The sequence below is a fragment of the Vulpes vulpes genome, chromosome 16, assembly GCF_048418805.1.
Source record: "Vulpes vulpes isolate BD-2025 chromosome 16, VulVul3, whole genome shotgun sequence".
Classification (NCBI taxonomy): Eukaryota; Metazoa; Chordata; class Mammalia; order Carnivora; family Canidae; genus Vulpes; species Vulpes vulpes.
The window spans coordinates 78,266,302-78,293,423 of record NC_132795.1 but is presented as its reverse complement, the minus strand read 5'-3'; the positions used below and the strand labels follow the sequence as shown (position 1 = coordinate 78,293,423).

General features: G+C 42.2%; 2 protein-coding genes across 6 annotated transcripts in view; one reads left to right on the top strand and one right to left on the bottom strand.

Moving 5' to 3' along the window:
• Positions 1 to 1,334, top strand: part of FBXO11 (F-box protein 11) — an 89,285-nt gene extending 87,951 nt beyond the window's left edge. For all 3 annotated transcript variants that reach the window (XM_072741209.1, XM_072741211.1, XM_072741210.1), the window contains exon 23: positions 11 to 1,334. In XM_072741209.1, the coding sequence (XP_072597310.1) occupies positions 11 to 140 (130 nt within the window). In that variant the 3' untranslated portion in view covers positions 141 to 1,334. The remainder of the gene's footprint in view (positions 1 to 10) is intronic.
• Positions 1,301 to 25,825, bottom strand: MSH6 (mutS homolog 6). 3 transcript variants are annotated; one of them, XM_025992605.2, is made up of 10 exons: positions 25,470 to 25,825; positions 13,767 to 13,966; positions 11,105 to 11,274; positions 6,682 to 9,226; positions 4,573 to 4,841; positions 2,991 to 3,108; positions 2,609 to 2,698; positions 1,920 to 2,074; positions 1,596 to 1,795; positions 1,301 to 1,471 (listed from the first exon to the last, which is right to left on the bottom strand). In XM_025992605.2, exons 1-10 carry the CDS (start codon positions 25,724 to 25,726, stop codon positions 1,390 to 1,392), a joined length of 4,086 nt encoding a protein of 1,361 aa, XP_025848390.2. In that variant the 5' UTR covers positions 25,727 to 25,825; the 3' UTR covers positions 1,301 to 1,389. The 3 variants fall into 3 exon arrangements, with proteins under 3 accessions (XP_025848390.2, XP_072597309.1, XP_072597308.1); XM_072741208.1 differs by having other exon boundaries at positions 25,496 to 25,802; XM_072741207.1 differs by lacking the exon at positions 25,470 to 25,825 and adding an exon at positions 24,585 to 24,793.
• Positions 25,826 to 27,122: the final 1,297 nt, after the last annotated feature.

Below are 27,122 nucleotides of genomic sequence, written 5' to 3'. Positions count from 1 at the left end.
TTTGCTTTAGGTTTTTCTGTGACTGTGGTGCTGGAACACTGTCTAATCCTTGTACATTAGCTGGTGAGCCTACACATGATACAGATACACTATATGACTCTGCTCCACCTATAGAATCTAATACATTGCAGCACAACTGAATTCCTTCCCTAAAGAAAAGTCCTGCCATTCTAACATCATAACTTAAAACATTTTTTTTGGAAGAAGATTTAAAATATTTGCCCATGCTACAGGAAGAGACTGTATTAAAAATGGATACACGAGGTCAGTTGACACTATGAAGCTCAAGCTACCAAAAAGAAAGTGGCAATATATTGACTCAGGATCTCAAAGCTGGGTGTTTTAGCATTACTGTGTAAAGACTTTTGAAGGGACAGAAGTGAAGAAATAAGCTGCAATTTTGTACAGATACCAACTTCTGAAAAAAAGCTGGTGTTTTTACAACTAGCATTGAATGCAGTCCAATTTGCAGTAGTACTCTTCAATAGACAAGCAGCTTTGTTGCTGCCTTTATGGACATGGGTACCAATTGCTTTTGTAATATGGTAAAAATGTGAGCTAGCACTTCTGCGTTTCTTTTGATTTTTTTTTAACATGTATTCAGATTGAGAAATATGATTTTAATGCTTTAATCTCATGTAGTTTGTTTTTAATTTCAAGCAAATCTTCTTGTACTTGAATGTGCCCTGTTTTGTTAGCACACCTAGACTTGCTGTAACTGTACTCATGTCCCAGTATGTACGTTCTTTCTATGAAAGAGAAAACACTAATCTTAAATTATATCCAGCAATGTTTCTGGTATCCTTTAAGAAAAGTTAAGACTATTATTTCCTTCCCTTCCCTGTGCAGCATTCAAAATCACCCCTAGAAAAAGTGAGTGTTTTAATGAGACTTCCTAGGAAGGGATGCACTGTAAAACAAAAGTATTCTTGTAACTCAGTTTTGTGAAAGGTAAAAACTACTATGTTTTAAAGTACACTTTAGAAAGTCTCTTCAAAACAGTCCTGTATTTGAACTCTGTTCATAGTTTTTTTTTGAACAGTTTAGACTAAACTGCTGGAAATTAAAAACAATTTCCTGCATTAAGCTGAGACAAGTATATATACAGCCCTATACAGTTTCATAGCTCCCTCCCCCCCATTTATGTGTATTGGTGACAGTGGGTATAAACAGCCTGAAAGTGTATGCATGTACCATAACATCTAGACTTAATATATTGTGGAGTATTCAATAACCATTATGTAGAAGGTAGATAAGAATTAAAAGGGTTTAATTTCCTAGAAAGAAAATGGAAAAATGGTCATTTTTAAAAAATAAAGTTTATTAGATCATAACGTTGTCTGAATTTACCACCTTTGTCAAAAGTCAACTCAAAGCTTCCAATGTAGTCTATAATTCCTTAATCAAAGTCAGCAACTTAGGGACAGCTTCAGCATCTACAGTCGACCTTTCACTAGCCAGGCAAACTTCCCTTAAAATTTAAAAAAAAAAAAAAAAAAGGCTTAGTTCGTGTTTTTTACAGTGTATCAACCATCCCCCTTTATGGTTTTAATAAGGTCAGCTGCATGGCAAAATTCTATCCCGAGTATAATTACCGAAATAATCGTAGTGATTGAGTCATCTTCTCAAATTCTCTTGCTTTTCTATGTCCCTTTTGAATAACCTCCTCTGGAAGATTAGCAAGCCTTGCTGCATTAAAGCCATAGCTTTTAGGACAAGCTCCCTTAATGAATTTATAGAGGAAGGTAATAGTCTCCTGGCTAGGATCCTCACATTCATTTTCTACCATGCATGCCTGAAAAAGGAAAATAGTTTATTATTATGTTCTATTCATGTGCTAGCAATGGAAGTACCTGACTTGATTGCCTCAAAAATCTAAACTTTTGAATAAGCACTTTGAATAAGCACTTTATACATACCATGTGGCCCAGGCGCACTGCAACATTTTGAGAATAATCTTCTACTAACGAATGGTAGTGGGTAGAAAACAATGTACGACACTTTATGTTCTCAGCAAGTTCTTTAACAACTGCATTTGCTATTGCTGTTCCATCAAATGTTGCAGTACCTCTCCCTATTAAAATAAAATATGCATACATTATGCATCTGCCTTATACCAGAAGACAGACCTCACAAAGGAATGAAAAAAGGGGGGGGAAAGATTAATAGTAATAACAACAACAACAAAACAATTTGTGCACCCAAAGAATAAGCCCTGTTTTTAGCTACACAGATCCACTTAGCAACCCTGTTTTTAAAAGATTTTGGGTAATCTCTACACCCAACACAAGGATCAAATGTTTACAGTCCTGCAATTGATTCACACATTCTACTAACCAGCCAGCCAGATGTCCGTGTTTCTTTTTTTAAGAGTACTCTTCAGAAATGCCCTATTAGTTTCTCATTACACATCCTATTGTAACAACTATATTTTAATAGGATGAAGTTTAGAACCTTGGTAATTAACCAAAGACCTTTTTTCACATGATCTGTTACCTATGACACAAAGGTGAGTGCATTCAAACTTTCTTTCAAGAAAGGTCTGGCCATCTTCAAGAAAAATTAAAGTTTTAAAAATAGCCTCCAAATGGAAATTGTAATGTCTTACCTAATTCATCCACAAGCACCAGAGAATGTGCGGTTGCATGCGTAAGTATGCTGGCAGTTTCACTCAATTCAACAAAAAATGTACTTTCGCCTAAAAAAGCACACAGGAGATCTTTTTTTAGCATCCTAAAACAGTACATTCATCTTTTAAAAACAGTACTTCATCTTTTAGGTTCATATCATGACCTACCCAGTACTAAAGGTTACATCTCATTAAGAGATTATGCAATTCTTGAAATAATATTTTCAAATGCCTGAAAGTATTACACTTCAAGAAACAAGAAAAATCAAACATCCACTTGAAATGGCTCATACACAAGTTTCCAGGCAGATGTATTACAGAAATGAAGGGTCAAATAATGAATCCTTAGGTGAAAACTCACCTGACATTATTCTGTCTGAGGCACCAAGTCTAGTAAATACTCTATCAATTGGTGTGAGCCTACACACTTCAGCAGGTACATAACAACCCATCTGGGCCATTACAGCTAATAGGCCAGCCTGTGAATGAAGGAGGAAAAGGTCTTTAGTACCAATTAGTAAAGAAAAACACAGAGAGAGGGATACATAAGATATTCAGAAAACAAGCAATAAGCCAAGGTAATAAACATTTATCTTTCGTAAGAATGATTATATACAAGTCAGGCACTCTTAAAAAAATTGTTCACAATCCAAAGTAGGCAAAGGGAAGCCTAGCAAAGCAAGAGGCTTATAGGGCCCAACCGGCCTTAAAACCTCAGAGCCTTGGGATCCCTGGGTGGCGCAGCGGTTTGGCACCTGCCTTTGGCCCAGGGCGCGATCCTGGAGACCCGGGATCGAATCCCGTATCGGGCTCCTGGTGCATGGAGCCTGCTTCTCCCTCTGCCTGTGTCTCTGCCTCTCTCTCTGTGACTATCATAAATAAATAAATTTTAAAAAAATTTAAAAACAAACAAACCTCAGAGCCTTGAATTTTTAACCCACTGCATCAGTGATTCTCAACACTGGAGAACTACACAGTACAATCACTTAGGAGCTCTTTAAAATTACTGATGTCTAGAACCAATTCTGGACCAAATGAATCAATCTGGGATGATGGAACCCCTTCCTATACTTTTGTCAAGCTCTCCCAACTGATGATAAATGAAAATGGGGTTGAAAACCACTGTACAATATACTATACTGCCTCTTGCTAGTTAGCAAATTCGGTGAACCTAAGTAAGTAGAAGATCATACAAGAGAGCAGGGGGGCTGGCAAACATTTTTAGTCAAGGGCCCAATGTCTCGGTCACGTTTTTTCCTTTCCACAACCCTTTAAAAAAAATGTAAATCAGGGATCCTTGGGTGGCGCAGTGGTTTGGCGCCTGCCTTTGGCCCAGGGCGCGATCCTGGAGACCCGGGATCGAATCCCACGTCGGGCTCCCCGTGCATGGAGCCTGCTTCTCCCTCTGCCTGTGTCTCTGCCTCTCTCTCTCTCTATCATAAATAAAAATTAAAAAAAAAAAAATGTAAATCATGTTTAGCTCAGTGGCTGGCCAGCCCCAGATATAAAGACAGATATTTACTGTCTTTTCTAAAAGCAGTTCTAAAAGCAGTTTCCAACAGTTACTAGAGGTCATGAATTTTATTTTATTTGCTTTCTTACCTGAACAAGTCGGTCATGAACCTGAGGGACAAACCTGCAACATTTTCATTCATTATGAATAATACATCTACCCTCAGAGGAAATCCAATCCAAAGAGTTTGTAAAGAAATCATAAGTTAAAACCTCTGGCTTTTTTAACGTACACTTCCCATAACATCAGGCAGGTATTTGATAAAGGTAAAATACATTTCTCAATTTTACAATACAAAGCATTTTTTCTTTGCTTCCTAGTATGCTAGTGACTGAATTCTATATAATTTATGTGCTGTTTGGAAAAGATGGCCTATATATCTAATATATTCTTAATGACTTTCTGTAACAAACCTTAAAGCTCGGTTTACCTGTCTCATGAGTGTAGACTTGCCCCCCATGTTAGGTCCAGTAACAAGCACACAATAAGCTTTGCCATTTTCCTCCTCCTCTTCCTCACAGCCTATTAGAATGTCATTGGGTATAAAGTCATCTCCAAAAAAAGTCTTCGTAATGCAGGGATGACGTGATCCTCTAAGGTCTAAGAAGGGAGGAGTGCCTTCTTCTGGCAACAAAATTACTGGACGACACATAGGGCCATCACTCCCTTGACTGTAGTTAGCCAGGCACAGTAAGACATCTGTTAAAGAGAGGGTAAAAGTGAGGCTTCATCATTTTTGAGGTTGCTTGAGAAGCACAAGATACCCAACTAATCTAAAAAAATCTCTCCAAAATACTTTTTCAGTGGGTAGTATGTTCTACTTGCTTTTTAGACATAGGGTTTTTTTCCCCCTAATAGGCACTCTAGAATATATAAAATGTTTTGTTTATGCATTTATTAACAGAAAATAAGTCACTACTAAATGTTTTCTGTGTCTTCATTAGACCACTTGTAGTGAAATGAGAATTAACTAATTTTCAGCCCAAAATCTCTCACCTCAAAGTAAGACTTAGTCCTTTAACATCTGGACCAGAGGAATGCCATGGGGAAGCTAAAAAATACAACAGGGAAATGCTATACTGACATCTTTTACTTGACCTAATCCTGGACCTAGCACTTCTTAGAAGCAGAATGTTGTCACAACAGGTACACTGATAAAAAACAATCTTAAGAGGAAAATGAATTCACCAATTTTGAATGCCTGTGTTGAGGGAAGATTTAAATTACCCATCAAACCGTTCAAAGCTGTACTAGTTTAAGAAAAATGTGGCAAAAACTGAAGGATGCTATTCTATCCCGGACAGTTGCATTCAGATCAAAATAGTTCTGTTACAAATTTGGGTAAACTATGGTTACTGTATTTTTAAAATATAGGGAAAAACCCTAAACTGTGTAAAACAGCAAAGGCTCAAATAATTGGCCATGAAATTGAAAAAGGAAATTATTTAATGAAGCTGAAAAAGCTATTAAATTGCAAATATATTAATCAAAGCCCTTAGAAATCAATTGCAGGAAAGAAAGTGTGATATATTAGGCTAAAAGAAAAAAGATTATTAAAATCTTGCAATACACAGATAAAGAGAATAACTGAAAATACAGAACGAAGAAGTGATGGGCCAGGAGAGTTTTAATTTCGTCTAACAAAAAGAAGCTTAAAACCAGTATCAGCAAGAACAATGGGACGCCTGGGTGGCTCAGCAGTTGGGCATCTGCCTTTGGCTCAGGGCGTGATCCTGGGGTCCTGGATCAAGTCCCACATCAGGCTCCCTGCATGGGGCCGCCTTCTCCCTCTGCCTGTGTGTGTCTCTGCCTTTCTCTCAGTGTCTCTCATCAATTTATTTCAAATAAAAAATAAAAAATAAGAAAAAATATCAGATGTTAAAAATTCAATTGAGAAGGTAATCTGATCTAAAACAAATGACCTGGGCAGCCCCAGTGGCGCAGCAGTTTGGCGCCGCCTACAGCCGGGGGTGTGATCCTAGAGACCCGGGATCGAGTCCCCCATCAGGCTTCCTGCATGGAGCCTGCTTCTCCCTCTGCCTGTGTCTCTGCCTCTCTCTCTCTATGAATAAATAAATAAAATCTAAAAAAAAAAAAATATAAATAATAAGTAAATAAATAATAAAATGACCTCATTAAAGTACTAAAAATCTGGGGTGCCTGGGTGGCCATATGATTGGAGCATATGACTCCTGAGATCAGCTCTAGTCTTACAATCTCAAGGTTGTAGGGTTCAAGCCCTGCCTTAAAAACATAAACAGAAGAAGGCCCCTGCTTTAAAAAAGAAAAAACTAAAAACCTATTAGTCTTCCGTTCAGTTATTCAAGACTTATGAATAAGGCCAAAAAGTGAATAGCTTAAATTGCTACAGGCAAACTAAACTAGTCATTCTGTCTAGTGAGGAGGCAAATCTATACACTCATTACCTGTGCTGAGAGATATCCTCCATGGCAAATGTCCAATGGATTTAAATCTTAATGCACAAGATACAAGGCATGACTAACCAAAGCCTTAGGAACAAGCTTGTTCCAAGTCTTACCTAATACTGCAATGCACTCAACAGCAGACTGCCAGTCCTTGTAATTTTTATCAAAGTTATAAAATAGTCGCCTCATACAGTCCTTCAATGATACGTCTCTCCGTTCTTCAGCATTTATCAGATTAGCCAACTTCTTTTCAATAGTTTTGGTCCAGTATCGTTTACAGCCCTTCTTGGTAGATTTCAACTCATATTCTTCTGGCAAATTACGAGTGATGAAATTCTCTGGAATTTCCAACTGATAACGGTTCCTACCAATCCCCCAGTAGACAATGGTCCTGCAGCCAATTCGACTGCGCTGTTTCTCCAAGTATTCCAGGAGGCTCTGTTCATTTTCTCTTATGTCAGCAAGAGCTTGGTCATAATCAGAGTCAAATCCTGCTTTGGGAGTAATTAGTCCAGTCTTTCGAGCCTTTTCATGATCAAAGGCTGTATCCCATCGGTTCAATTCTACAGTCAAATCAGGAAAACGGCCCTCAGGATTTTTTGTCTGCAGAGTAATAACCTGCCTAAGGATTTTAGACTTAAAGTTGTCCACGACTTCTTCCATGATCTCTATAATTTTACATATTACTTTGAATCCTTCTAGAGCAGAAAGAAAATCAATAATCTTTTTTTTGCTGTATGTAGTCTCTTCATACATTATAGCTCTGCTATCTGGGTGGTTCTGGCTCTTCAAGGGAGACCCAACATTATGAATTTTACTCAGCAGCCTCTCGAGGTCTGGAAGCTTCTTTAAAAGGTCCGCCACATCAGAGATTTTGTCAGGCACAACCATGAGGTCTTCTATAGCATCTAGACGATCGTTGATAGCATAAGGGCTACAGAGTGGGGCACAAAGCCACTGCTTTAGAAGCCGCTTACCAAAGGGAGTGTGGCAAGTATCAATCTTCTCTAGCAGGGTCCCTTCAGTAGAACCATTTGTTCCATTCATGAAAATCTCCAAGTTGCTTAATGTCACAGCATCTAGCACCATTCGTTGATTGGCTTTAGCAAAAACAGCACCAGGTCTTGTAGCACTGACCATGTCAGAATCCAAGGGAACGTATTCTTCAAAATTAGCCATTGATAAGAGCTCTTGATCAATAAGGCATTTTTTGAGGTAGAAGACACAACCACCTAGAGCAGAAAGGGCCAATTCACTCTTCTCTCCTGGTGTCAGCCCAAGAGAATCAGACTCTGAGGTCATACCTTTAAGCACCTGGGGTAACATCACCCCACTGTCCTCATTTAACTTTTCCTTAAAATATTCTTCTTCAAGGAGAGTTCTCAAAGTTTTGGCTGCATCCCAAAACTGGGAGCCTGGTATGAGACCTTCCTGAAGAGAGGAGGATAATGAACCCTTCAGAATCATCTTAGTTTCTGTTGAGAGATTTCCTTTCTCAAACAAGACTTGTACTGGAGGATAGTGTGCCACTAGAGTCCTAAACCTGGAACAATGGCGATCGTCTGAAAACTGACCTATGAAAAACTTTCCCAGTGAGGTATCAACAAAACATACTCCATACACCCGAGTGTGGCCAGAAGAATCCTCCTCTTTTTCTTTGAGGCTAAGAAGATACTTACTGTAGTTCTCAGAGGGGTCACCTTCCAATACACTGTAGGTCTGTGTACCCTTGGTAATGACTCTACAGATCTCCCTCCTCACCACTCTGTCATACTTAGATATATGTGCCATCTTCCGGCATCGTGCCTCCATCATTTCTGGGGTCTCAGTCTGTTCCACTCGTGCTACTTTATAGCCCTTCTGAACCAGAGAATCAGAGTATCGTCCAAATGCAATTTCAGGGAAACCAGAATGAGCCCAGTTGCCTTTCATGAATACCAGCCCTAGTTCATTGACTCCAGTAAGAGCATCCATGTGGTACAGCTCATAAAACTTCCCCACCTTATAAAATATAATCAGATCAAAGTTCTGGGACTTGATCTGCCACCACTTCCTCATCCCAGGAGTACAGGAATTAAGGAAATCCTCAGGCACATAGAGTGTGGATGCATCAAAATCAGGGTGATCAGGTCGCCTCCTATGCAGATCTCTTCTCTTTTCCTCCTTAAGCCATTCTAAAGTTTCATGATACCAGATAGTGGGGCGACTACTATCATCACATCCCCCACCAATGTGGGCTTGAGATTCAGAATTTTGAGGGGCAGAGTAAGCATTCAAAGCACTCTTGGTTTCCGATGAAATGCCAGTTGATCGTTTGGTGGCCGGGGGCATTTCCTTCCTTGAACTTTTCCTTTTGAGAGAGCCATTTCCAGTCACCATTTTCTTCCGCTTTGAAGCAACTTTGACCGGGCTGTCTAGGCCTTCACTGTCACTATCCCCTACTCCACTGCTTATTTCATCACTGCTTCCTTCCTCCTTAGCATCTGGCTTAAATTCCACATCAGAGCCACCAATGTCACTCTCAGAGTCTGATATGACCCTTCGTTTTTTTATTTGGCGGCTACTTCGCCTAGATCCTTGGACCTTAGGCCTTACTTCTTCTTCACTTTCAATTTCATGGTCTTCTTCACTCTTTTCTGATGAATGAGTTGCACCTACCTGGCAGGCAAAGAAAGTGTTATTTAAATACAAAACAAAATCTGAAAAATTGCAATACTGCTGTGAGTATCTCAATATGCTGCAACATCCTATATCAAGAACCCAGCTCCAGAAATGAGAAACTATTTTCTTTCACTGAAAGATTATCAATTTCAGTAGCATCACACTACAGGATTAAGTGATTCTCTCTTGACAGTTTTATCCCATACAACAGTGATGAAGCCATTAGCAAGACCATACACCCCAAATACCTACCTACACGCGATGCCCTCATTAACAGCTGTGGAAGGAACTTTTAAATCTCCCTGTTACCTTTCTTCTAGGGTCACCTCTCCCAGAGGGACATATGAAGTCTGCCATTTTATAAATTCTTCAGCATAAGAAAGCAGTGCAATCTATACTGGTTTCTAGTCCTTGCTCTTCCACAAACCAGCTGTAGTTTCTTGGGCAAGACATTCACTTATCATGGATTGGATCTCCCACACAAGTTATATGAGACTAAATGATCTCTGTATTACCATCCAGTTCCAAATCTTTCATTTATGTTATAAACCCTGGTCTCGACCTCAAAAATAAGATTAAAAACATTTTTCTTTCATTTCTCTTAAAATACCCATTAGATTAGCTTGTTTATTCCCAATCTGTAATAGAATAAAACATAAAATCAGGCCTAGTCATAAACGAATCTCTTAAGCGTATAGTTCATTAATCTGTTAAATTAGAGAAAAATGATTCACTCAAAATAGTGACCATTAACAAAATTAATTCACTCAAAATAGTGACCATTAACATTTGAAACTCAGGCTGTATTTCAAGGTTATTTAACCTCTATTCTTTTATCCAAAACACAAACAAAACAAAAAGAACATCAAGTAACTAATTTCCAGAGCTTGACCACACTCTCATAGAAACTTACCACCAGACATCATAACCAGTTTTACCACCATGTCCTTACTTTCCTGAGCTCATTACTTGTTACCAAAATGGTACTACTACTTATGGGATGTCTTCTAGGTTTGAACTTGAGAACTTAAAGCAAAATGGCTGCTGAGATTCTAATCTAACTTAACCTACAGTTCTACATAAAAATATATGAATGAGGGGATCCCTGGGTGGCTCAGCAGTTTGGCGCCTGCCTTTGGCCCAGGGCGCGATCCTGGAGTCCCGGGATCGAGCCCCACACTGGGCTCCCGGCATGGAGCCTGCTTCTCCCTCTGCCTGTGTCTCTGCCTCTCTCTCAATCTCTGTGTCTATCATGAATGAATGAATGAATGAATGAATGAATGAATGAATGAATAAATCTTTAAAAAATATATATATGAATGAGTATTTGGAGCACCTGGGTGGCTCAGTCAGTTAAGCATCCAGACTCTTGATTTTGGAACAGGTCATGATCTCAGGGTTGTGAGATCAAGCCCCTCATCGGGCTCCACACTCAGTGCTTAAGATTCTCTCTCTCCCTCTCCCCATGCTCACTCTCTCACAAATAAAAAGAAAATTAAAAAGGTATGTATGAGTATTAAAGTGTGTGCATATATATATATGTATATATATATACACACACACACACACATACATACATAAATAATACATATAAATAGGGCAGCCCCGATGGCTTAGCGGTTTAGCGCCGCCTTTAGCCCAGGGCCTGATCCTGGATACCCGGGATCGAGTCCCATGTCGGGTTCCCTGCATGGAGCCTGCTTCTCCCTCTGCCTGTGTCTCTGCGCCTCTCTTTCTCTCATAAATAAATAAAACTTTAAAAAATAATAATAATACATATAAATAAAACAAGGGAATATCCCTTTAATATATCCCATCCCTCTTTTCTATCACTTTCCAACAGAATTAACAACGGACTGTTTAACAATATCCCACCTCCATCTCTTCTTCTTCCTCTGGTTCTGAGGGCTCATCACACACAGCCAATTCAAGCCTCTCAATCTTGTCTTTATTCAAGGCTTCATCTGCACGTTGCATTGCTCTGAGTATTTCAGGCTTTGAACTGTAAAAATGACCTCCCTTTTGTACTTCCTTTGATTTTGACCCTAAAAAATTAATACACAGATTTAATTTATATTTCTTATGAAGCAAATCTTATTTATAAATAAGAACAGTTAACTAAGTAATGGGCTCAATGTACAACTGTCTTAATGAAAAGAATCAAGCAGTTCTTAATGTTCCATTATTTCTGATTGATAAAGACTGATAAAGCCTACAAAGAAGGAATTACCAGGGGAAAACTACCAGTGAAACTTTAACTATTTTACCTCCTTGAAGTTGCCTTAACTGCTGGGTCACCCATGACTACTTCATCTCTCTTCTAATGACCTGGGACCCTGACCCTAAATAGATAAGGCGGCACAACTCCTCAGGTGAAGCATAAGAGGTTTTAAAAAGCGTCTGAGACCCTCTGTACAGAAAAAAAAAATTTTTTTTTTACTTCAGGAAAGCAAAAACTACACTTTCAGTTAAATGAAGCTATGATACTAAGTTTATCCCCAAGGTAATTTAATAGGGTATATTACAAACAAAAACAGGTATCCTTACCCTATTGGTAAGGATACTAACATTTTTTAATGATAACCGAGTTCACACTTGGAATGGTTTTTTTAAAGGTTGAATCAAATTGTCTTCTTTTCAGGTGAAAACTCTTACTTTATTCCTTTTCATTTAAATTACTTATTTTTTAAAAGATCTGAAAGCGTGTGCATGCTGAGTGAGGGGAGTGGCAGAGGGTGAGGAGAGAGAATCTCAAGCAGACCCCCTGCTGAGTGGGGCCTAGGCCTCCATTTCAAGAGCCCAAGATCAGACCTGAGCCAAAACAAAGAGTTGAACACTCAAATGAGTGAGCCACCCAGGTGCCCCAGGAGCTATAATTTTAAATGACACACTTGTCCACTGAGCAAAAAATTAGATGAAGTTAATCACAAATCTAATGGCACAAAACAGTTTGGTTTTTTTTCCCCAAGAGGCCTAATGGATAAGTCTTTGTTTTCTTCTGACCAAATATAATTAGAAAGCAAACCTGAACTTGTCTAAATTTAATGCATCCAAATATTACATTATTTCCTTTTTTCCACTGTATACCAAAACTAACAGAACATCCTGAAGTGCCATTACATTAGCAACTTAGTGAGCTACCTGAAATAAAGGTACAATTTCCCATTTTTCTAAAGAGTGGCACCAGCAGTACAAACTGCAACAATCAAGTCCACTGGAGGGTGGCTCCTAACTTCAAGTGCCTCTTTGCAGCTGCACTCACCACCCACCTATCTAATGACATCATCATTCCCCCAAAACCCAATGCAAACTACTTGACAATTCTAAGACTAGCACCCCCTCCCCAAAGAATTAAAAACCTACTTTTCTCATCCATGCTATTACAACAATTTGGGAACAGAAAGGGCAAAAGGCATTATGCGATAGGGGTGGCCTTTACAAAATAATGACAACAAAATGTAAACTCTGGGTATTTTAAAAGTCATGTTGCCAAACCTTTGTTTATAATCTCAAAATTAGGGGTGCCTGGGTGATTCAGTCAGTTAAGCATCCCATTCTTGATTTCAGCTCAGGCCATGACCTCAGGGTCCTGAGATTAAGCCCTGGGCTTAAGATTAATCCCCCTTCCCTGCCCACACTTGTGTGTGCGCACGTGAGTAAACAGTATGTGAGTTACTGTGTTGGCTAAGATTATGCAGCAAATTAATATGGAAGATAGAACCAAATTTCCATATTCTGTTTACATCCTACAGGTAAGATTTCCATGTAGACTGAACTTTCTTCAGTGTGCCCTCCTGGCCCTGCACTATGGATAAGCACTATGACCAAAAAGCAGGATTCCCATAGAGTTCTGGGAAACGGACCCTTCTTCTGATTCCAAAACACTGAATTCAGTTAACATCCTAGCCCAGAGATTCTAAGGATAATGGATAAGGGCTTACTCATGCTCAAGTGCATGTGGTGTGCATGCACTGTGTAATTCAAGGAACTGATAGGTTCCCCTGGCCCAAGTGAAGGACTCCTGGTATCTAGGACATGAGAAAGCTGGGCCTGGGAAAAGGAAGTCATGGTGCCCAGAAGTCTGATGTGAAACTCAACTCAGATGTGCTCATAGGGAGGATTTAAGGCCAGGTAAGCATACATCTCCATCTGCCCTAGACAATGTCACTGATCTATATGCTACATATCCTCACTGCACTGACTTTCTCTTGGATCTCTGAAGATGGGGCACCATTAATTTACCCTTTTCATGCCTGAATTGGTATTGTGGCCCAAATGATATCTAATCATGAAAATATCTTTCCTTTAAGGGAATGATATTGCCGTAAGTCAACTGAAAAGACAGAAATAAAAACTCCACTCCACTGTGTCTTTTTCCCATGCTGGAAGCATTCACCCTGCCACTCCTACGTCATTGGCGTAAAATACACTTAATTTCACTGTATGGGAAATGCAGACACTTGTGCTGTTGTGTTGCATGCTTGCTCTCTTACATGCGCTCTCTCTCTCACACACTCTGCAGAGTGGATTCTCTTACCTGTGTATGGCTTTAATAGCCTTCTGCTAACCCAGCCCCTTGTTGGGCTGTCATCAAAAAACTGTACATGAATTCGGACAGACTTCCCTTTCTCACGGATGAATGTTCCATCAAAAGGGTGGTTGTAAACCAGGCAAGGCCACCAGGGATAACCCTCCATCTTGGCCCAAACCAAATCACCTGGTGAGAAGTCACAAGAACTGTTGCCAAAAAGAAATAAATAACTTGGTTAATATTTGGTTAAGCTGCATTAAAGGCAATTACCTACAAATAAGCAATTCCAAAGAAGGCATCGTTAACACTCCTTTGAAGTTTTCCAGCATTAATACTCAAACACAGAAATTCTAGAATAAATGATTTAAAAAAAAAAAATCAGATATCCAAAAAAAAAAAACAGTAAAAAAGATCAGATGTTAAAGTCACTTTTAAAAACATAAGCAAATATCACAATGCTTACTTAACATATTAAGACAAATACAAATGTAATGAATTCTGGTACTAAGATGAAAAAACTATTTCTCAGAATCATTCCAAGTTATAACCTATGGCCGAATTCTGATACAATACTGCTAACAAGAAAAAGGCACAGACGTACATGCTCTCCAAATTACAATGTATCACACCTATATACCACAATAGGGTACTTCAGGAACAGGACCTGACCCACGCTATTAATAAAATACCAAGTATACTACGTAATTTGCTAATGATAATAAATATTAACTCATTAGAGTCTGCTTGGGATCTTTTCCAGTTAACACTTCAAAAGCTACATATTACACTACTAACCCCCACCTCTAAAAATCTAGTTTTATGGAAAAAGTAAACAGAGAAGTGGCTAATGTGCCCCTCACATAATTAACATATATACCTGTAGAATCAAAAACAAAGATTAAATCTTCAGGAAAATTAAGTTGGCCCTGAAGGTTTCCTGAGAAAGGGAAAGAAGAGGGTAAGGGGAGCAGAAGAAGATGTACACCTGAAACTATAGAACACTGTATGTTAACTAACCAAAACTAAAATTAAAACATAATAGGGACAGCTGGATGGAGCAGTCAGTTAAACACCTGGCTCTTGATTTGGGTCATGATATCAGAGTCGGGAGATCGAGCCCCCACGTCAGGCTCTGTACCAGGTGTGGAGCCTGCCTGAGATTCTCTCTCCCTCTGCCCCTTTCCCCACTTACATGCTCATGCTCTCTCCTGCTCTCTCTCTTAAAAAAAAGAAAAAAATTAGGGACACCTGAGTGGCTCAGTGGTTGAGCCTCTGGCTTCCACTCAGGGCATGATCCTGGGGTCCTGGGATTGAGTCCTGCATTGGGCTGGCTCCCCACAGGGAGCCTGCTTCTCCCTCTGCCTGTGTCTCTGCCTCTCTGTGTGTCTCTCATGAATAAATAAATAAATAAAATCTTTTAAAAAAATTTAAAACTTAATAAAAAAAAAAGTAAAGACTACATACAGCAGAGTCTCTCAGTGATGGAGAGGCCACAATAACTAATAAATTCTGCAAGTACTGTATATACGAAGATTTTCTAAACTTGCTTAAAGGTTTTCTTTGAATAAATGCTAAAGTAAGTACATTATAAACAAAAACATTTTAGAATAGCTTCCATTAGTACACTGGGGCAACTTTCTTCAGACCCAATCATGAAGTTAAAGTATTTCTTTCTTCAAAAATGTGAATATGGAAACTCCTAGGCTGGGCAGCCCCTGTGGCTCAGCAGTTTAGCGCTGCCTTTAGCCCAGGGCCTGATCCTGGAGACCTAGGATCAAGTCCCACATCAGGCTCCCTGCATGGAGCCTGCTTCTCCCTCTGCCTATGTGTCTCTGCCTCTCTCTCACTGTGTCTTTCATGAATAAATAAATAAAATCTTAAAAAAAAAAAAAACAAAAAGGAAACCCCTAGGCTAGACAATTAGAAGAGAAAAACAACAGCATGACTTCAGCTGGGGCTTTTCTCAAGGGCCCTTACGGTATGTGCACTCTTAACTTACAGAATCTACAGCGACCTACACATGAACAAATCTATAAATATTGCCAGCAACCTCACCACATATTTATCTTCAAATAGGAATCTCTGTACAATTCTAACTTCTACCCTTCTTCCTAAAGTAAGAAGAGACAAAGACCCTTATAGCTGTGCAGAATGGTGTTTACAAGCCTCCCTACTGTCAAGCAGTCTTACCATGAACTCTTGGCCAGGTAGCCACTTAACCACATAAAGCCTATCACAAGTATCAGAAAACCACAAGCTTTCTTTGTACCTTAGGACCAGAGACTACCCTAAAGCTGTACTCTTATTTCTGCTGCTGAAGGAGGGAAATTCCTTGTCTACCTAAAGACACTATCAATTCTGAGTCTGAACCCTGACCATATTTCTTAGAAGACTGGCCAGAATAAGTACGTTATTATTTCAGTCCTCTCCCTCAGGAAGCAGATTTCTAGCTGTATAGTCTTGAGACATCAGGCCTCAAATGGCATTATCCAAGTAGATTTTTCTGAAAGGGGGACCAGCAGGGATACCTATCAAGCCTGGCTACCCCCCCCCCCTTTATAATATTTTATTTATGTGAGAGAGCAAGAGCATGCACATGCAAGGCAGAGGGAAAGGGAGAGAACAGCAGACCCCAGGGACCACACTTGAGCCACCCAGGTGCCCCTTGGCTACCCTTCTTAAAGGCAACTAAATCCCTTAAAAGATACTCAGGTAAGATTTTGGTGTGTACGTAGCAAAGCCTAAACTCCATCACTGGCTAGTTTGGGGCAGTCCTGCCCTATGTATTAAATATATGTGGATGATCCCTGAGCCTTGGTAGTATGAGAAAAGGTTTAAAAAATGTTCTTCGTTTGTAAAATTAAAGAGAACTATTTTTCTTGCCTCTGTGAATGGATAAGTAATGGAGGGTAAGAACTAAGTGCTGAACTGTTTCATTACATATCTTATGAAAATTAAAAATTATCAAGAATGGAGTTAGTGCATGAGTGACTGAAAAGAATGTACATCTTGGTGGTACATCTGAAGTTCAAAAGAGCGGAATGCCTCAAAACCAGTGAAGTCCTATTTTGCCTGGTATAAGGCAACAGAGCACTTGCAGGAATGAATCTCTGTTGTCTTAAGGGCTCCAAGAGAAACTGCATGATTAGATCAAAATTCTTGAGCAAAAAAAATGAGATGGCCATGTCCGCCTCTTAAAAGTTCCTTTCCATCTGTAATCAAGAGTAACCTCAAGTTTCTGAGACCCAAAAGACATGGGGAAATTTTTTTTACTTTACACCTAAACTTACTATGTAATAAAATATTTTAAGTTCATTCCAGTTTTATCCCAAAAGAAATAACTTAAACTAAGACATTGTTACCTTCAAACTCTCACTTGTACAAATGTAGTGCAAACTGTAAAACAAACCATACAGTGGTGTTCAAAGGCCTCAAAATGATTAGATCCTTTTCCAAGTAACCAATTTAAAAATTTAAAGGTCTTTAAATTTTGCAATGCAAATGTACATAACTCACTACAGAAAAAAAAATGTGTAAAAGCTAATTACAATGGTTAACAGTTTTGAAGTAAATCCCAATCTATACAATTAAAATGAACTATTCCAACAATCTGTTTTTCAACATCACCACACAATCTTATACTTAAAGAATCTTACACATCACCTAACTTTCCTGATGTTAGCAACTGGCAGTACATTATAAAATGCAAACACTAAAAAATATTACTACTATGCACTATTTCCTCTAATGCTAAAAGTGACACTTTAAGGGCAGCCCGGGTGGCTCAGCCTTTAGCGCCGCCTTCAGCCCAGGGCGTGATCCTGGGGCTCCCTGCATGGAGCAGGCTTCTCCCTCTGCCTGTGTCTCTGCCTCTCTCTCTCTCTCTCTCTCTCTCTCTGTCTCTCATGAATAAATAAATAAAATCTTTAAATAAATAAAGTAAATCTCTAAAAATAAATAAATAAAAGTGACACTTTAAAAACCCTGGTCCAGCAAACAGTGGCTTCCAACCAAAGAGAATTCATCAGGTAATAAAATATACTGTGTAAGGGCCCCTGGCTCAGTTGGTTAAGCTTCCAACTCGATTTCAGCTCAGGTCATGATCTCAGGGTCATGTGCTGGATGTGGAGCCTACTTAAAATTCCCTCTCTCCCCCTTTCCCCTTTCTCACCCTGCTCTTGCAGGCTCTCTCTGAAAATTAATAATAAAATAAAATAAATAAAAAATAAAATAAAATAGACTGTATAATAAAACTCAGTATTTTAAACATTTCATTAAAATTTTTCAAAAAAAAAAAAATAAAATAAAATAAAATTTTTCTTCACTGGGATGCCTGGGTGGCTCAGCGGTTTGGCTCAGGGTGTGATTCCAGAATTGAGTCCCACATCGGGCTCCCTGCATGGAGTCTGCTTCTTCCTCTGCCTCTGTCTCTCATTAATAAATAAATACAATCTTTAAAAATAAATGTTTTTCTTCACTTAATGTTAACAAAGTTTTTAAAGCTATTAATTTTGTGGGTAAATGTCAATTCTTTATAGGTAAATTTAAAATTTTAATTTCTTGTAGCTGTATGGTTTCCAAAGAATGCATTTTAAAATAAAGGAACATATATTTTTTTAAAGATTTATTTTTATTTATTTATGATAGAGAGAGAGGCAGAGACAGGCTCCATGCCGGGAGCCCTACACGGGACTCGATCCTGGGACTCCAGGATCGTGCCCTGGGCCAAAGGCAGGCGCGAAACCGCTGAGCCACCCAGGGATCCCCAGGAACATATTTTAATCAATGCAAAGACTCAGGTTTCCCATCAACACTACATACTGTATTTTAAAATATGGAGGGGTAGCCTGGGTGGTGCAGTTGGTTAAACATCTGACATTTGATTTTGGCTCATGTCATAATCCTACAACCCCTAAGATGTGGGATCAAGGCCAGAGTTGGGCTCTGCATTTAGCATGGAATGTGCTTGAGATTCTCTCTCCCTTCCCCTCTCCCTGCTCATGATCGCTCTCAAATAAATAAATAAATAAATAATTTTTTTAAAAAGATCTTATCTATTTATTCATGAGAGACAGAGAGGGAGAGAGGCAGACACAGCAAGAGGGAGAAGCAGGCTCCATGCAGGGAGCCCAACATGGCACTCGATCGGGGGACTCAGGATCACGCCCTGGGCTGAAGGCAGTGCTAAACGCTGAACCACCGGGCTTCCCTAAATAAATCTTTAAAAAAAAGTATGGAAATATAATGCAAGCCTGAGGATCAAGCTAGAATGTGCTATAATTTGAATACCTGCTAATCTGTCATACATTAAGTCCTTAAAAGAGCCTAATAATCTTAGAAAATCACATCCACTTATTCCACTGGCTCTACTTGAAAACTTGCCCAACAGTCATATATGAACTTTACTGTATTCTATTATTTGGCTATACTTTCTGACAATCTTAACATCTTTCCCTCTTCATATAACTGTATTAACAAGGATCATTAGCCCTATGCAAATCCAATAAAATCTTGAAAAAATAATAATTAATTAAATCACATTATTTGGGGCACCTGGGTGGCTCAGTGGTTGAGCATCTCTGCCTTTGGCTCAGGTCGTGATCCCAGGGTCCTGGGATTGAGTCCTGTATCAGGCTCTCCCTCTTTCTCTCTTTTTTTTTTTTTTTTTTTAAGATTTTTTATTTATTCATTCATGAGAGACACACAGAGAGAGGCAGAGACACAGGCAGAGGGAGAAGCAGGCTCCATGCAGGGAGCCCGATGTGGGACTTGATCCTGGGACCCCAGGATCAGGTCCTGGGCTGAAGGCAGGTGCCAAACCCCTGAGCCACCCAGGGATCCCTCTCCCTTTGTCTCTCATAAATTTAAAAAAAAAAAAAAAAAAAAATCTTTCAAAAAAATAAAATGAAATCACATTACTTTGCTTTCTCCTTAGTCTATAATCTTGGTGTCAATGACTGGTTGTGCCCCAAACTCATAATCAACTTTTTTAGTTATCTACTTAAAAAAAAAAAAACAGTAGATACAAAAGTACTGCTAGAATTTGCTTCCAAAAGCAATTAAAAATAAACTGTGTTTGTCTAATAAAAATTTGTACATGTAAACACTGAGTCATAACATGAAAACTCTCAAATCAACCTGAGAAAATTAGCTATCAGCTTCTGCACTTAACTCTCAAGGTGGACCATCAGAGCACACTTTTCCTGCCTCAAATAACTAATCAGAGCAATTAATTCAGAGGCCCCTACAATACCTACCTACCAGTACACCTCTGTCCATACACCTTTTCCTTCTTCAGCTTGGGCTAACTATGGCCCATCACTTATGCACTAGGGTCTACGGTGACAATATAAACTCTCAAATAAACTGGCATCTAGTACTTTAGAAAGAAACCTGAAAGAAGTTAAAGGAAACCAGGTTCTTGGTGGAGCAGCTTAATTTTAATTTCATGCCTTAGTGCTGGGAAAAGTCATCAGAATTAATGGTTTCAAAAGCCCCGAGCTAATGTTAAAAAGTCATAAAAGTCAGCTCAAAAGAGGCTCCCACAGACCAAATTATAACAAGTTGAGCATCTTTAATATCTTTTTTATATTAATTATATCATTTAAAACAAATTAAGGCACCTGGGTGGCTCAGTGGTTAAGCATCTGCCTTTGGCTCAGGGCATGAAGGTCCTGGGATCGAGTCCCACATCAGGCTCCTTGCAGGGAGCCTACTTTTCCCTCTGCCTATGTCTCTTATTAATAAATAAATAAAATCTTAAAAATAAAAAATAAAAAAATAAAACAAGGTAGGTCTGTGAAACTGAGTCCACAGGATACTTTTTAAAGAGCTTAATTTTTTTTTTTTTTAATTCTTTCCTCTTGGGACACCTGGGTGGCTCGGCGGTTGAGTGTCTGCCTTTAGCCCAGTGCGTGATCCTGGAATTTGGGAGAGCCCCATATCGGGCTCCCTGCAGGGAACCTGCTTCCTCAGCCTATGTCTCTGCCTCTCTCTCTCACTGTGTCTCTCATGAATAAATAAATTTTTAAAATCTTAAAAAAAAATTCTTTCCTATTACAACAATAACATTACATGTGCTATTAGTTGGGAAAATATATTGCTATAAATGTTTAACTGTATGAAAAGTTCTCAGGAAAGCACCTACATACAACTAGTGCAGATAGTTACCTTTTTTTTTTTAAGATAGTTACCTTTTTTTTAATAAATTAATTTTTTATTGGTGTTCAATTTACGAACATACAGAATAACACCCAGTGCTCATCCCGTCAAGTGTCCCCCTCAGTGCCCTCCCCCCCTTCCACCACCCCCAGTTCATTTCCCAGAGTTAGGAGTCTTTATGTTCTGTCTCCCTTTCTGATATTTCCCACACATCTCTTCTCCCTTCCCTTATATTCCCTTTCACTATTATTTATATTCCCCAAATGAATGAGAACATACACTGTTTGTCCTTCTCCGATTGACTTACATGATAGTTACCTTTAAATAAAGGTGCTGAAAAAAGATTTGCCAGGTCTGACATTCCTTGTCTGTGAATGGGAATAGGGCATACACTTCAAACAAAGAGAGACAATTAGCACTGAAGTGAGACTGTAAAAAATAAACTAGCTAAGATTTGTATTAATAATATTTTAAAAAGCCAGATTTAAGTGGTCAAAAGCCTTAAAGTTCTCTCCATTATAATATTAATAAACTACAGAAAAAATAATGGATGAGAAGCAGGCCTAGGGTGCATGTATGTCCTGCTACCCTTCTTTCTCTTTTTTAAAGATTTATTTTTAGAGACAGCTCATGCATGTATGCTTGCAGGGAAGGAGGAAGGGATAGACTCCTCAAGGGACTCCAGGCTGAGCTGGACCCCGATGCAAGGCTCCATCCCAGGACCCAGAAATCATGACCTGATACAAAAATCAAGAGCCAGCAGCTTAACCACCTGAACCACCCAAGTACCCCCTCCCGCTACCTCTTCTTATAACCATTTACTTCAAAATGATGCCATCTTGCCTCCCTCCTTGCTCTTACGTCCAGTTATCAACATTAACACCTGCCTGCTCCAGCACTTTGCTGTCTCAACTTTTCTAAATCCTACCCCCCACTGCCACTATCCACATGCTTTCTCTATTATCAATAGATCTCTCCACCAAATATACTTCAGCCAGGGTGAGATTTTTTTAAGATTGTGTTTTGTTTTTTTAAAGATTTTATTTGAGAGAAAGAAAGAGAGCTTGAGCAGGTGAGGAGGAGATTCCCTGCTGAGCAGGGAGCCCCATGCAGGGTTCAATCTCAGGACTCCAGGATCCTGACCTGAGCCAAAGGCAGACGTTTAAGTGACTGAGCCACCCAGGCATCCCAATTTTAAAGTAATCTCTATATCCAATGTGGGGTTTGAACTCACAACCCCACCGATCAAGTCACAAGCCAGGTACCTCCAGAGTGAGCTTTCTAAAACCTCAACCTCCCCTATGGATTTCTTAAATTAAAACCAACAGAAGGGGGATCCCTGGGTGGCACAGCGTTTTGGCGCCTGCCTTTGGCCCGGGGCGCAATCCTGGAGACCCGGGATCGAATCCCACATCGGGCTCCCGGTGCATGGAGCCTGCTTCTCCCTCTGCCTGTGTCTCTGTCTCTCTCTCTCTGTGACTATCATAAATAAATAAGAAAAAAAAAAAAAAAAAAGATTTGAAAAAAACCAACAGAAGGGGATCCCTGGGTGGCTCAGCGGTTTAGCGCCACCTTCAGCCCAGGGCATGATCCTGGAGACCCAGGATGGAGTCCCACCGTCAGGCTCCCTGCATGGAGCCTGCTTCTCCACCTGTGTCTCTGCCTGTGCCTCTCTCTCTCTCTCAAGAATGAATAAATAAATAAAATCTTTAAAAATAAATAAAAGTATCATTATAAAAAAAATAAAAAATAAAACCAACAGAAGCATAAGCCATAAAGAAAAAGATTGACAAACTTGACATTACAATTAGTAACTTCTGTTCAAAAGATGTCATACGCTGAACAAAAGGATGACCCAGGGTGGAAAAAGACTTCCCATCACACACTACTGCAAAGAACTAGGAAAAAAACTGAAACAGGCAACGTGACACATTTAAGCACAGAGGAAATGTATATAACCAACATTAAAAGATGCTTGATTTGTTTTTTTTATACATTATTTTCTTTTCTTTCTTTTTTTTTATTTATTTTTTTTAAATCTTTATTTATTTATGATAGTCAGAGAGAGAGAGAGAGAGAGAGAGAGAGAGAGGCAGAGACACAGGCAGAGGGAGAAGCAGGCTCCATGCACCGGGAGCACGATGTGGGATTCGATCCCGGGTCTCCAGGATTGCGCCCTGGGCCAAAGGCAGGCGCCAAACCGCTGCGCCACCCAGGGATCCCTTGATTTGTTTTTAAAGCTTTTGACTGACCCTCAGAAAAAGTCCAAATGTCGTTGTAGCCCATCAGCCTGTTCATAACTAGATCTTACATACCTCTTCAAGGCTCCCATCTGTTCTCTTCCTTCTATCCACAATCTGCAAGACCTTATTTCTGAACCAGCTTCCTAACACCCCCCTCACTCCCACCGTAGCCTAGCTAACTCCTATCTGTGTCCTGGGTTTCCTTTTGAAGAGCCAAAAGCCTATCCTGACACATATATCCCTTCCTCCCTTGACCAAAGCGCACAGAGTTCGTGCACTCTGCTCCTGCTCTAAAAAGTGCCTTTTTGCTTGCCCTATACAAGGTTGTATCCAGGATCCATAATGCCTAATTCTGTGCCTGGAAGAGTAGGTACATGGACATTTGGTGAATGAAGGCCTTTTAGCATGGATCCAGGAATAATCAATTCATGTTTAAGTAAACCTAACTATACATCATGCATGTCTCATGATAAATGATGAAAACTTTATGAAAAACAGTCTGAAAAAAAAAAAGAGAAAAACAGTCTGTTACAGAGGATGCAAATGTAGGGGAGGAAAAATGTTTTTTCCTCTATACTTCTGGGTTCTTGGCTGAGACCCCCTCAGTAATAAAGATTAATGAGAGAAAACTAAACCAAAGTTTAACACGTATACCCCCTATATATATGGGAGATCCTAAGGAAAACGAAGTAACTCCCAGAGATAGCCCAAGTCACCACCTTAAATACCATCTGCTGCTAAAGACAAAAAGAAAGATGAGGAGGGGGAGAGTGTGTGTGGACAGGCTATGAAGAGCAAACAAGGAATATGGTTGTTATGCAGATTTAAATCAGAACCGTCTCCATTAGTGAGCCTTTCTCCAGATTTAGTCATCCTTCCTTCTCTTCTGGTTCAGAGCAGGAGACATCCTTACAAAGTGGAGATTTCCTTTATAAATTATTTCCCTTAACAGAGAGTAAGGTAGGATTTTCAGAATTTCTGTTGTGTCTACTGATTTAAAAAAAAAAAAAAAAACTCAAAATAATCGGCCAGAGGCATATCCTACCACTCTTCACACAGCCACATAGTTAAACTCACTGCCTCCGAGGGTCGCTTAAAGGAGTCAGTACCGTGAGGACGCTTAGCGTTTGGCGAATCCGCAGGACACCTAACACTCGAGTGGCTCAGAAGCACTGACCGACTGTCCAGCCTTCACTTTTTCAGACCCTCTCCCCCTCCATCCTCTCCGGCGTCTACCATTACACTCTGTGCCTCATGCAAAACCTGCGATGCGGCAAAACGCGAGCTTCTCAAAATGTCGCCCGCGGCCCCGACAAAGGCCGGCCGAGCGGCGGGCAGCCCTCCCGGCCGGCTTCCCCGGCGTCGCGCCCGGCGCCCGGCCCCCGGCCCCCGGCCCTCGGCCCCCCCGCCCGGGCCGCACCCGGCCTTCGCACTCCCTCTCTCGATTCCAAAAACTGCGGTGCCGCATCCTCCCATGGAATCGTCGTCGAGAGGGCCGCTGCATCCTAAAAGGACACCTTTTGCAACTTCACACGACACTTAAACGGGTATCAAGACGAACACTGCCTCGAAATCCTTCATTTGTTTGGGTGCCTGCAGGCCTACCTAGGGGACGACCCGGCCGAGCCCAGCACTTTCGGCTCCCCCCCCGCCCCGCCCCTGCAACCCTCACTCGGGCCAATCAGGCCCCTCGGCCTGCGGCCTGACACACCCCCGGGCGCCCAGCTCGCCGCCCCCCGCCCCCCGCCCCCGCCGCCGCCCCCACCCCGGGCAGGCCGCCCGCCGCCCCGCAGGCTCCAGGCGCCCGAGGCCCAAAGCCAAGCAATCAAGTGTGTTCGCCGGACGTCGGTCGGCCGGCCCTCAATTCACGGTCCCAGCTCGGAACGGGCACGGCTCGCCGCCCCCCGCAGGCATCCCTCTGTCCCGCCCCCCTCCCCCGCCGCAGGCCGGCACCACCGCGCCCTCTCCCCCCGCCCGTGCGCACCCCCGCGGCGCGTGCGGAGCTCCTTTCTCCTCCCGCCCCGCCCCCACCGCTCCCGTCGCCCCCCCTCCTCACCACCCCGAGCGCCGTGCACCCCCCTCGGGCCCAGCCTCCCGCCCGGGGGAGCCCGTCTCCTCCCCCGCCTTCCTCCTCCCACCCTGTTTACCACCTACGCCCCCTAACGCCGAGGGTGCAAACTCAGCCCCTGCAGCTCCCCAGCCAGGCGCGCTGCCACCTCCTCCGGGCCGCGCAGCCCGCTAGTGCCCCCGAGCGAGCCTCCCTTCCCAGGCTCCCCGCGTCCCGCCGCTGCGCCCCACCCCCTACCTGGCGGGGGCCGCAGGCGCGGCAGCCCTCCGCAGCCCTCCGTTGATGTTCCTCGCCTCCGGCGGAGACGCGCGGCCAGCCAGCGGCCCAGGCCCAGGTTCGGCCTCGCTCCAGGCCGCATCCCCGCCGGGAGAAGGGGAGGCCCCGGCGGCAGCGGCGCCGCCGCCTTCACCTGAGGCCCTGGCCGAGGCCTTGTTGGCATTACTCAGCGCTGGAGACTTGGGGAAGAAGCTGTAGAGCGTGCTCTGTCGCGACATAGCGACGGCCGACGAGGCCCAACCGCTGTGTCTGGCCGAGCGGCTACAGGCACGGAGGAAACCGCGCGGCGCCTGCTGGCGGGAAATCTGGGGGGAGGCGCGCTGCGCCGGAGGAACACAGGCCCCGACGGCCAATCGGAGGGCGCCGGGGCGTGCGCGCGCGGCGTGGGGGGCGGGGCGCGCCCGGGCCCCGCCCCCAGGGGGCGTCGGGCGACGTGGGGAGGGGCGGGGCCGCCAGGCCGCGGGGGCGGGGGCGGGGCCCGGCGCGCTCGCAGCGCGGGGCTGCAGCGGGGCTGCAGCGGGGCTGCAGCGGGGCTGCGCGGGGCTGGAGCGGGGCTGCGCGGGGCTGGAGCCGAGCTGCAGCGGCAGGGCTGCACGGGGCTGGAGCTGGGCTGCAGCGGCGGGGCGGGAAGGGAGGCGGGCAGCGGTGCCGACATCACGCAGTGATGCACCTGGGTGGCCCGGGTGCAGGGCGCGAGCGCAAGGGGAAGAGGCCCTTGCGGGGAAGCGTCTTCCCGCGCCTGCACGACAAATCCTGTGGTTGGACCACTTCCGCCCGAGACCCAGGGGGGAAAAAAGATCAGACTTTACAGTTCAGCAGTGGATCAAGTCCCCTGTTCATCTTGTATTCTCAGAGCGTTGCTCTAAAGTAGGTGCTTGACACACTTGCTAAACGGATGCTTAAGTGGCAGGCACTTTCCCTGTTTATGATAAAACCTGCCCACTACACCGAGCTCTCCAGTTATTTTACATAGATGAATTAAATCCGCTCCAATAACCCAGGACTTCGAAGTGCTTCGGGTCTGCAGGTTCCTTACCTGAGCCTTTCGGACCAGAGGTGTCTCAGGATGGAGGGTTTTTCAGATTTAGGGAGGGAACAGGGTGTGACTAAAGTTCCTATTCTCTGAATTCTCAAAAACAGAAATAGGAAGACTGACAGTTATTTGGCCTTAATCCCAAATTGTGAATAAGTAACTGGAATCTAGAATCCTGGAAAGCAGCCCCAATCAGCAACAGCTGTGCTTTGGTGAAAAAAAAAAAAAAACACCTATATAAGATCAGCTCTTTGCTTTGTTCAGGGAGGCTGTGTTCTGCTACAATTTCTCCTTTGCTAGCTAGGCAAGAAATAAAACCAGCACTGTTTCAAATACATTTGAGAGGTGCTCTCTTCCCTTCCTCAGTACATGTGAGACCCCCAGAGATTCTGGGGCAACACTCTGCAATCAATACTTCTGCAGCAAAACCTGTTTATTCACAGTAAGTGGGATAAATATAGACTATCCATACCCTCAGGTAAGCCCAGGTCAAAATTTGCCACCAAATGGGGAGGGTTGGTGGCTCTGCAGTTGAGCGCCTGCCCTTGGCCTAGTGTGTGATTCTGGAGTCCTGGGATCGA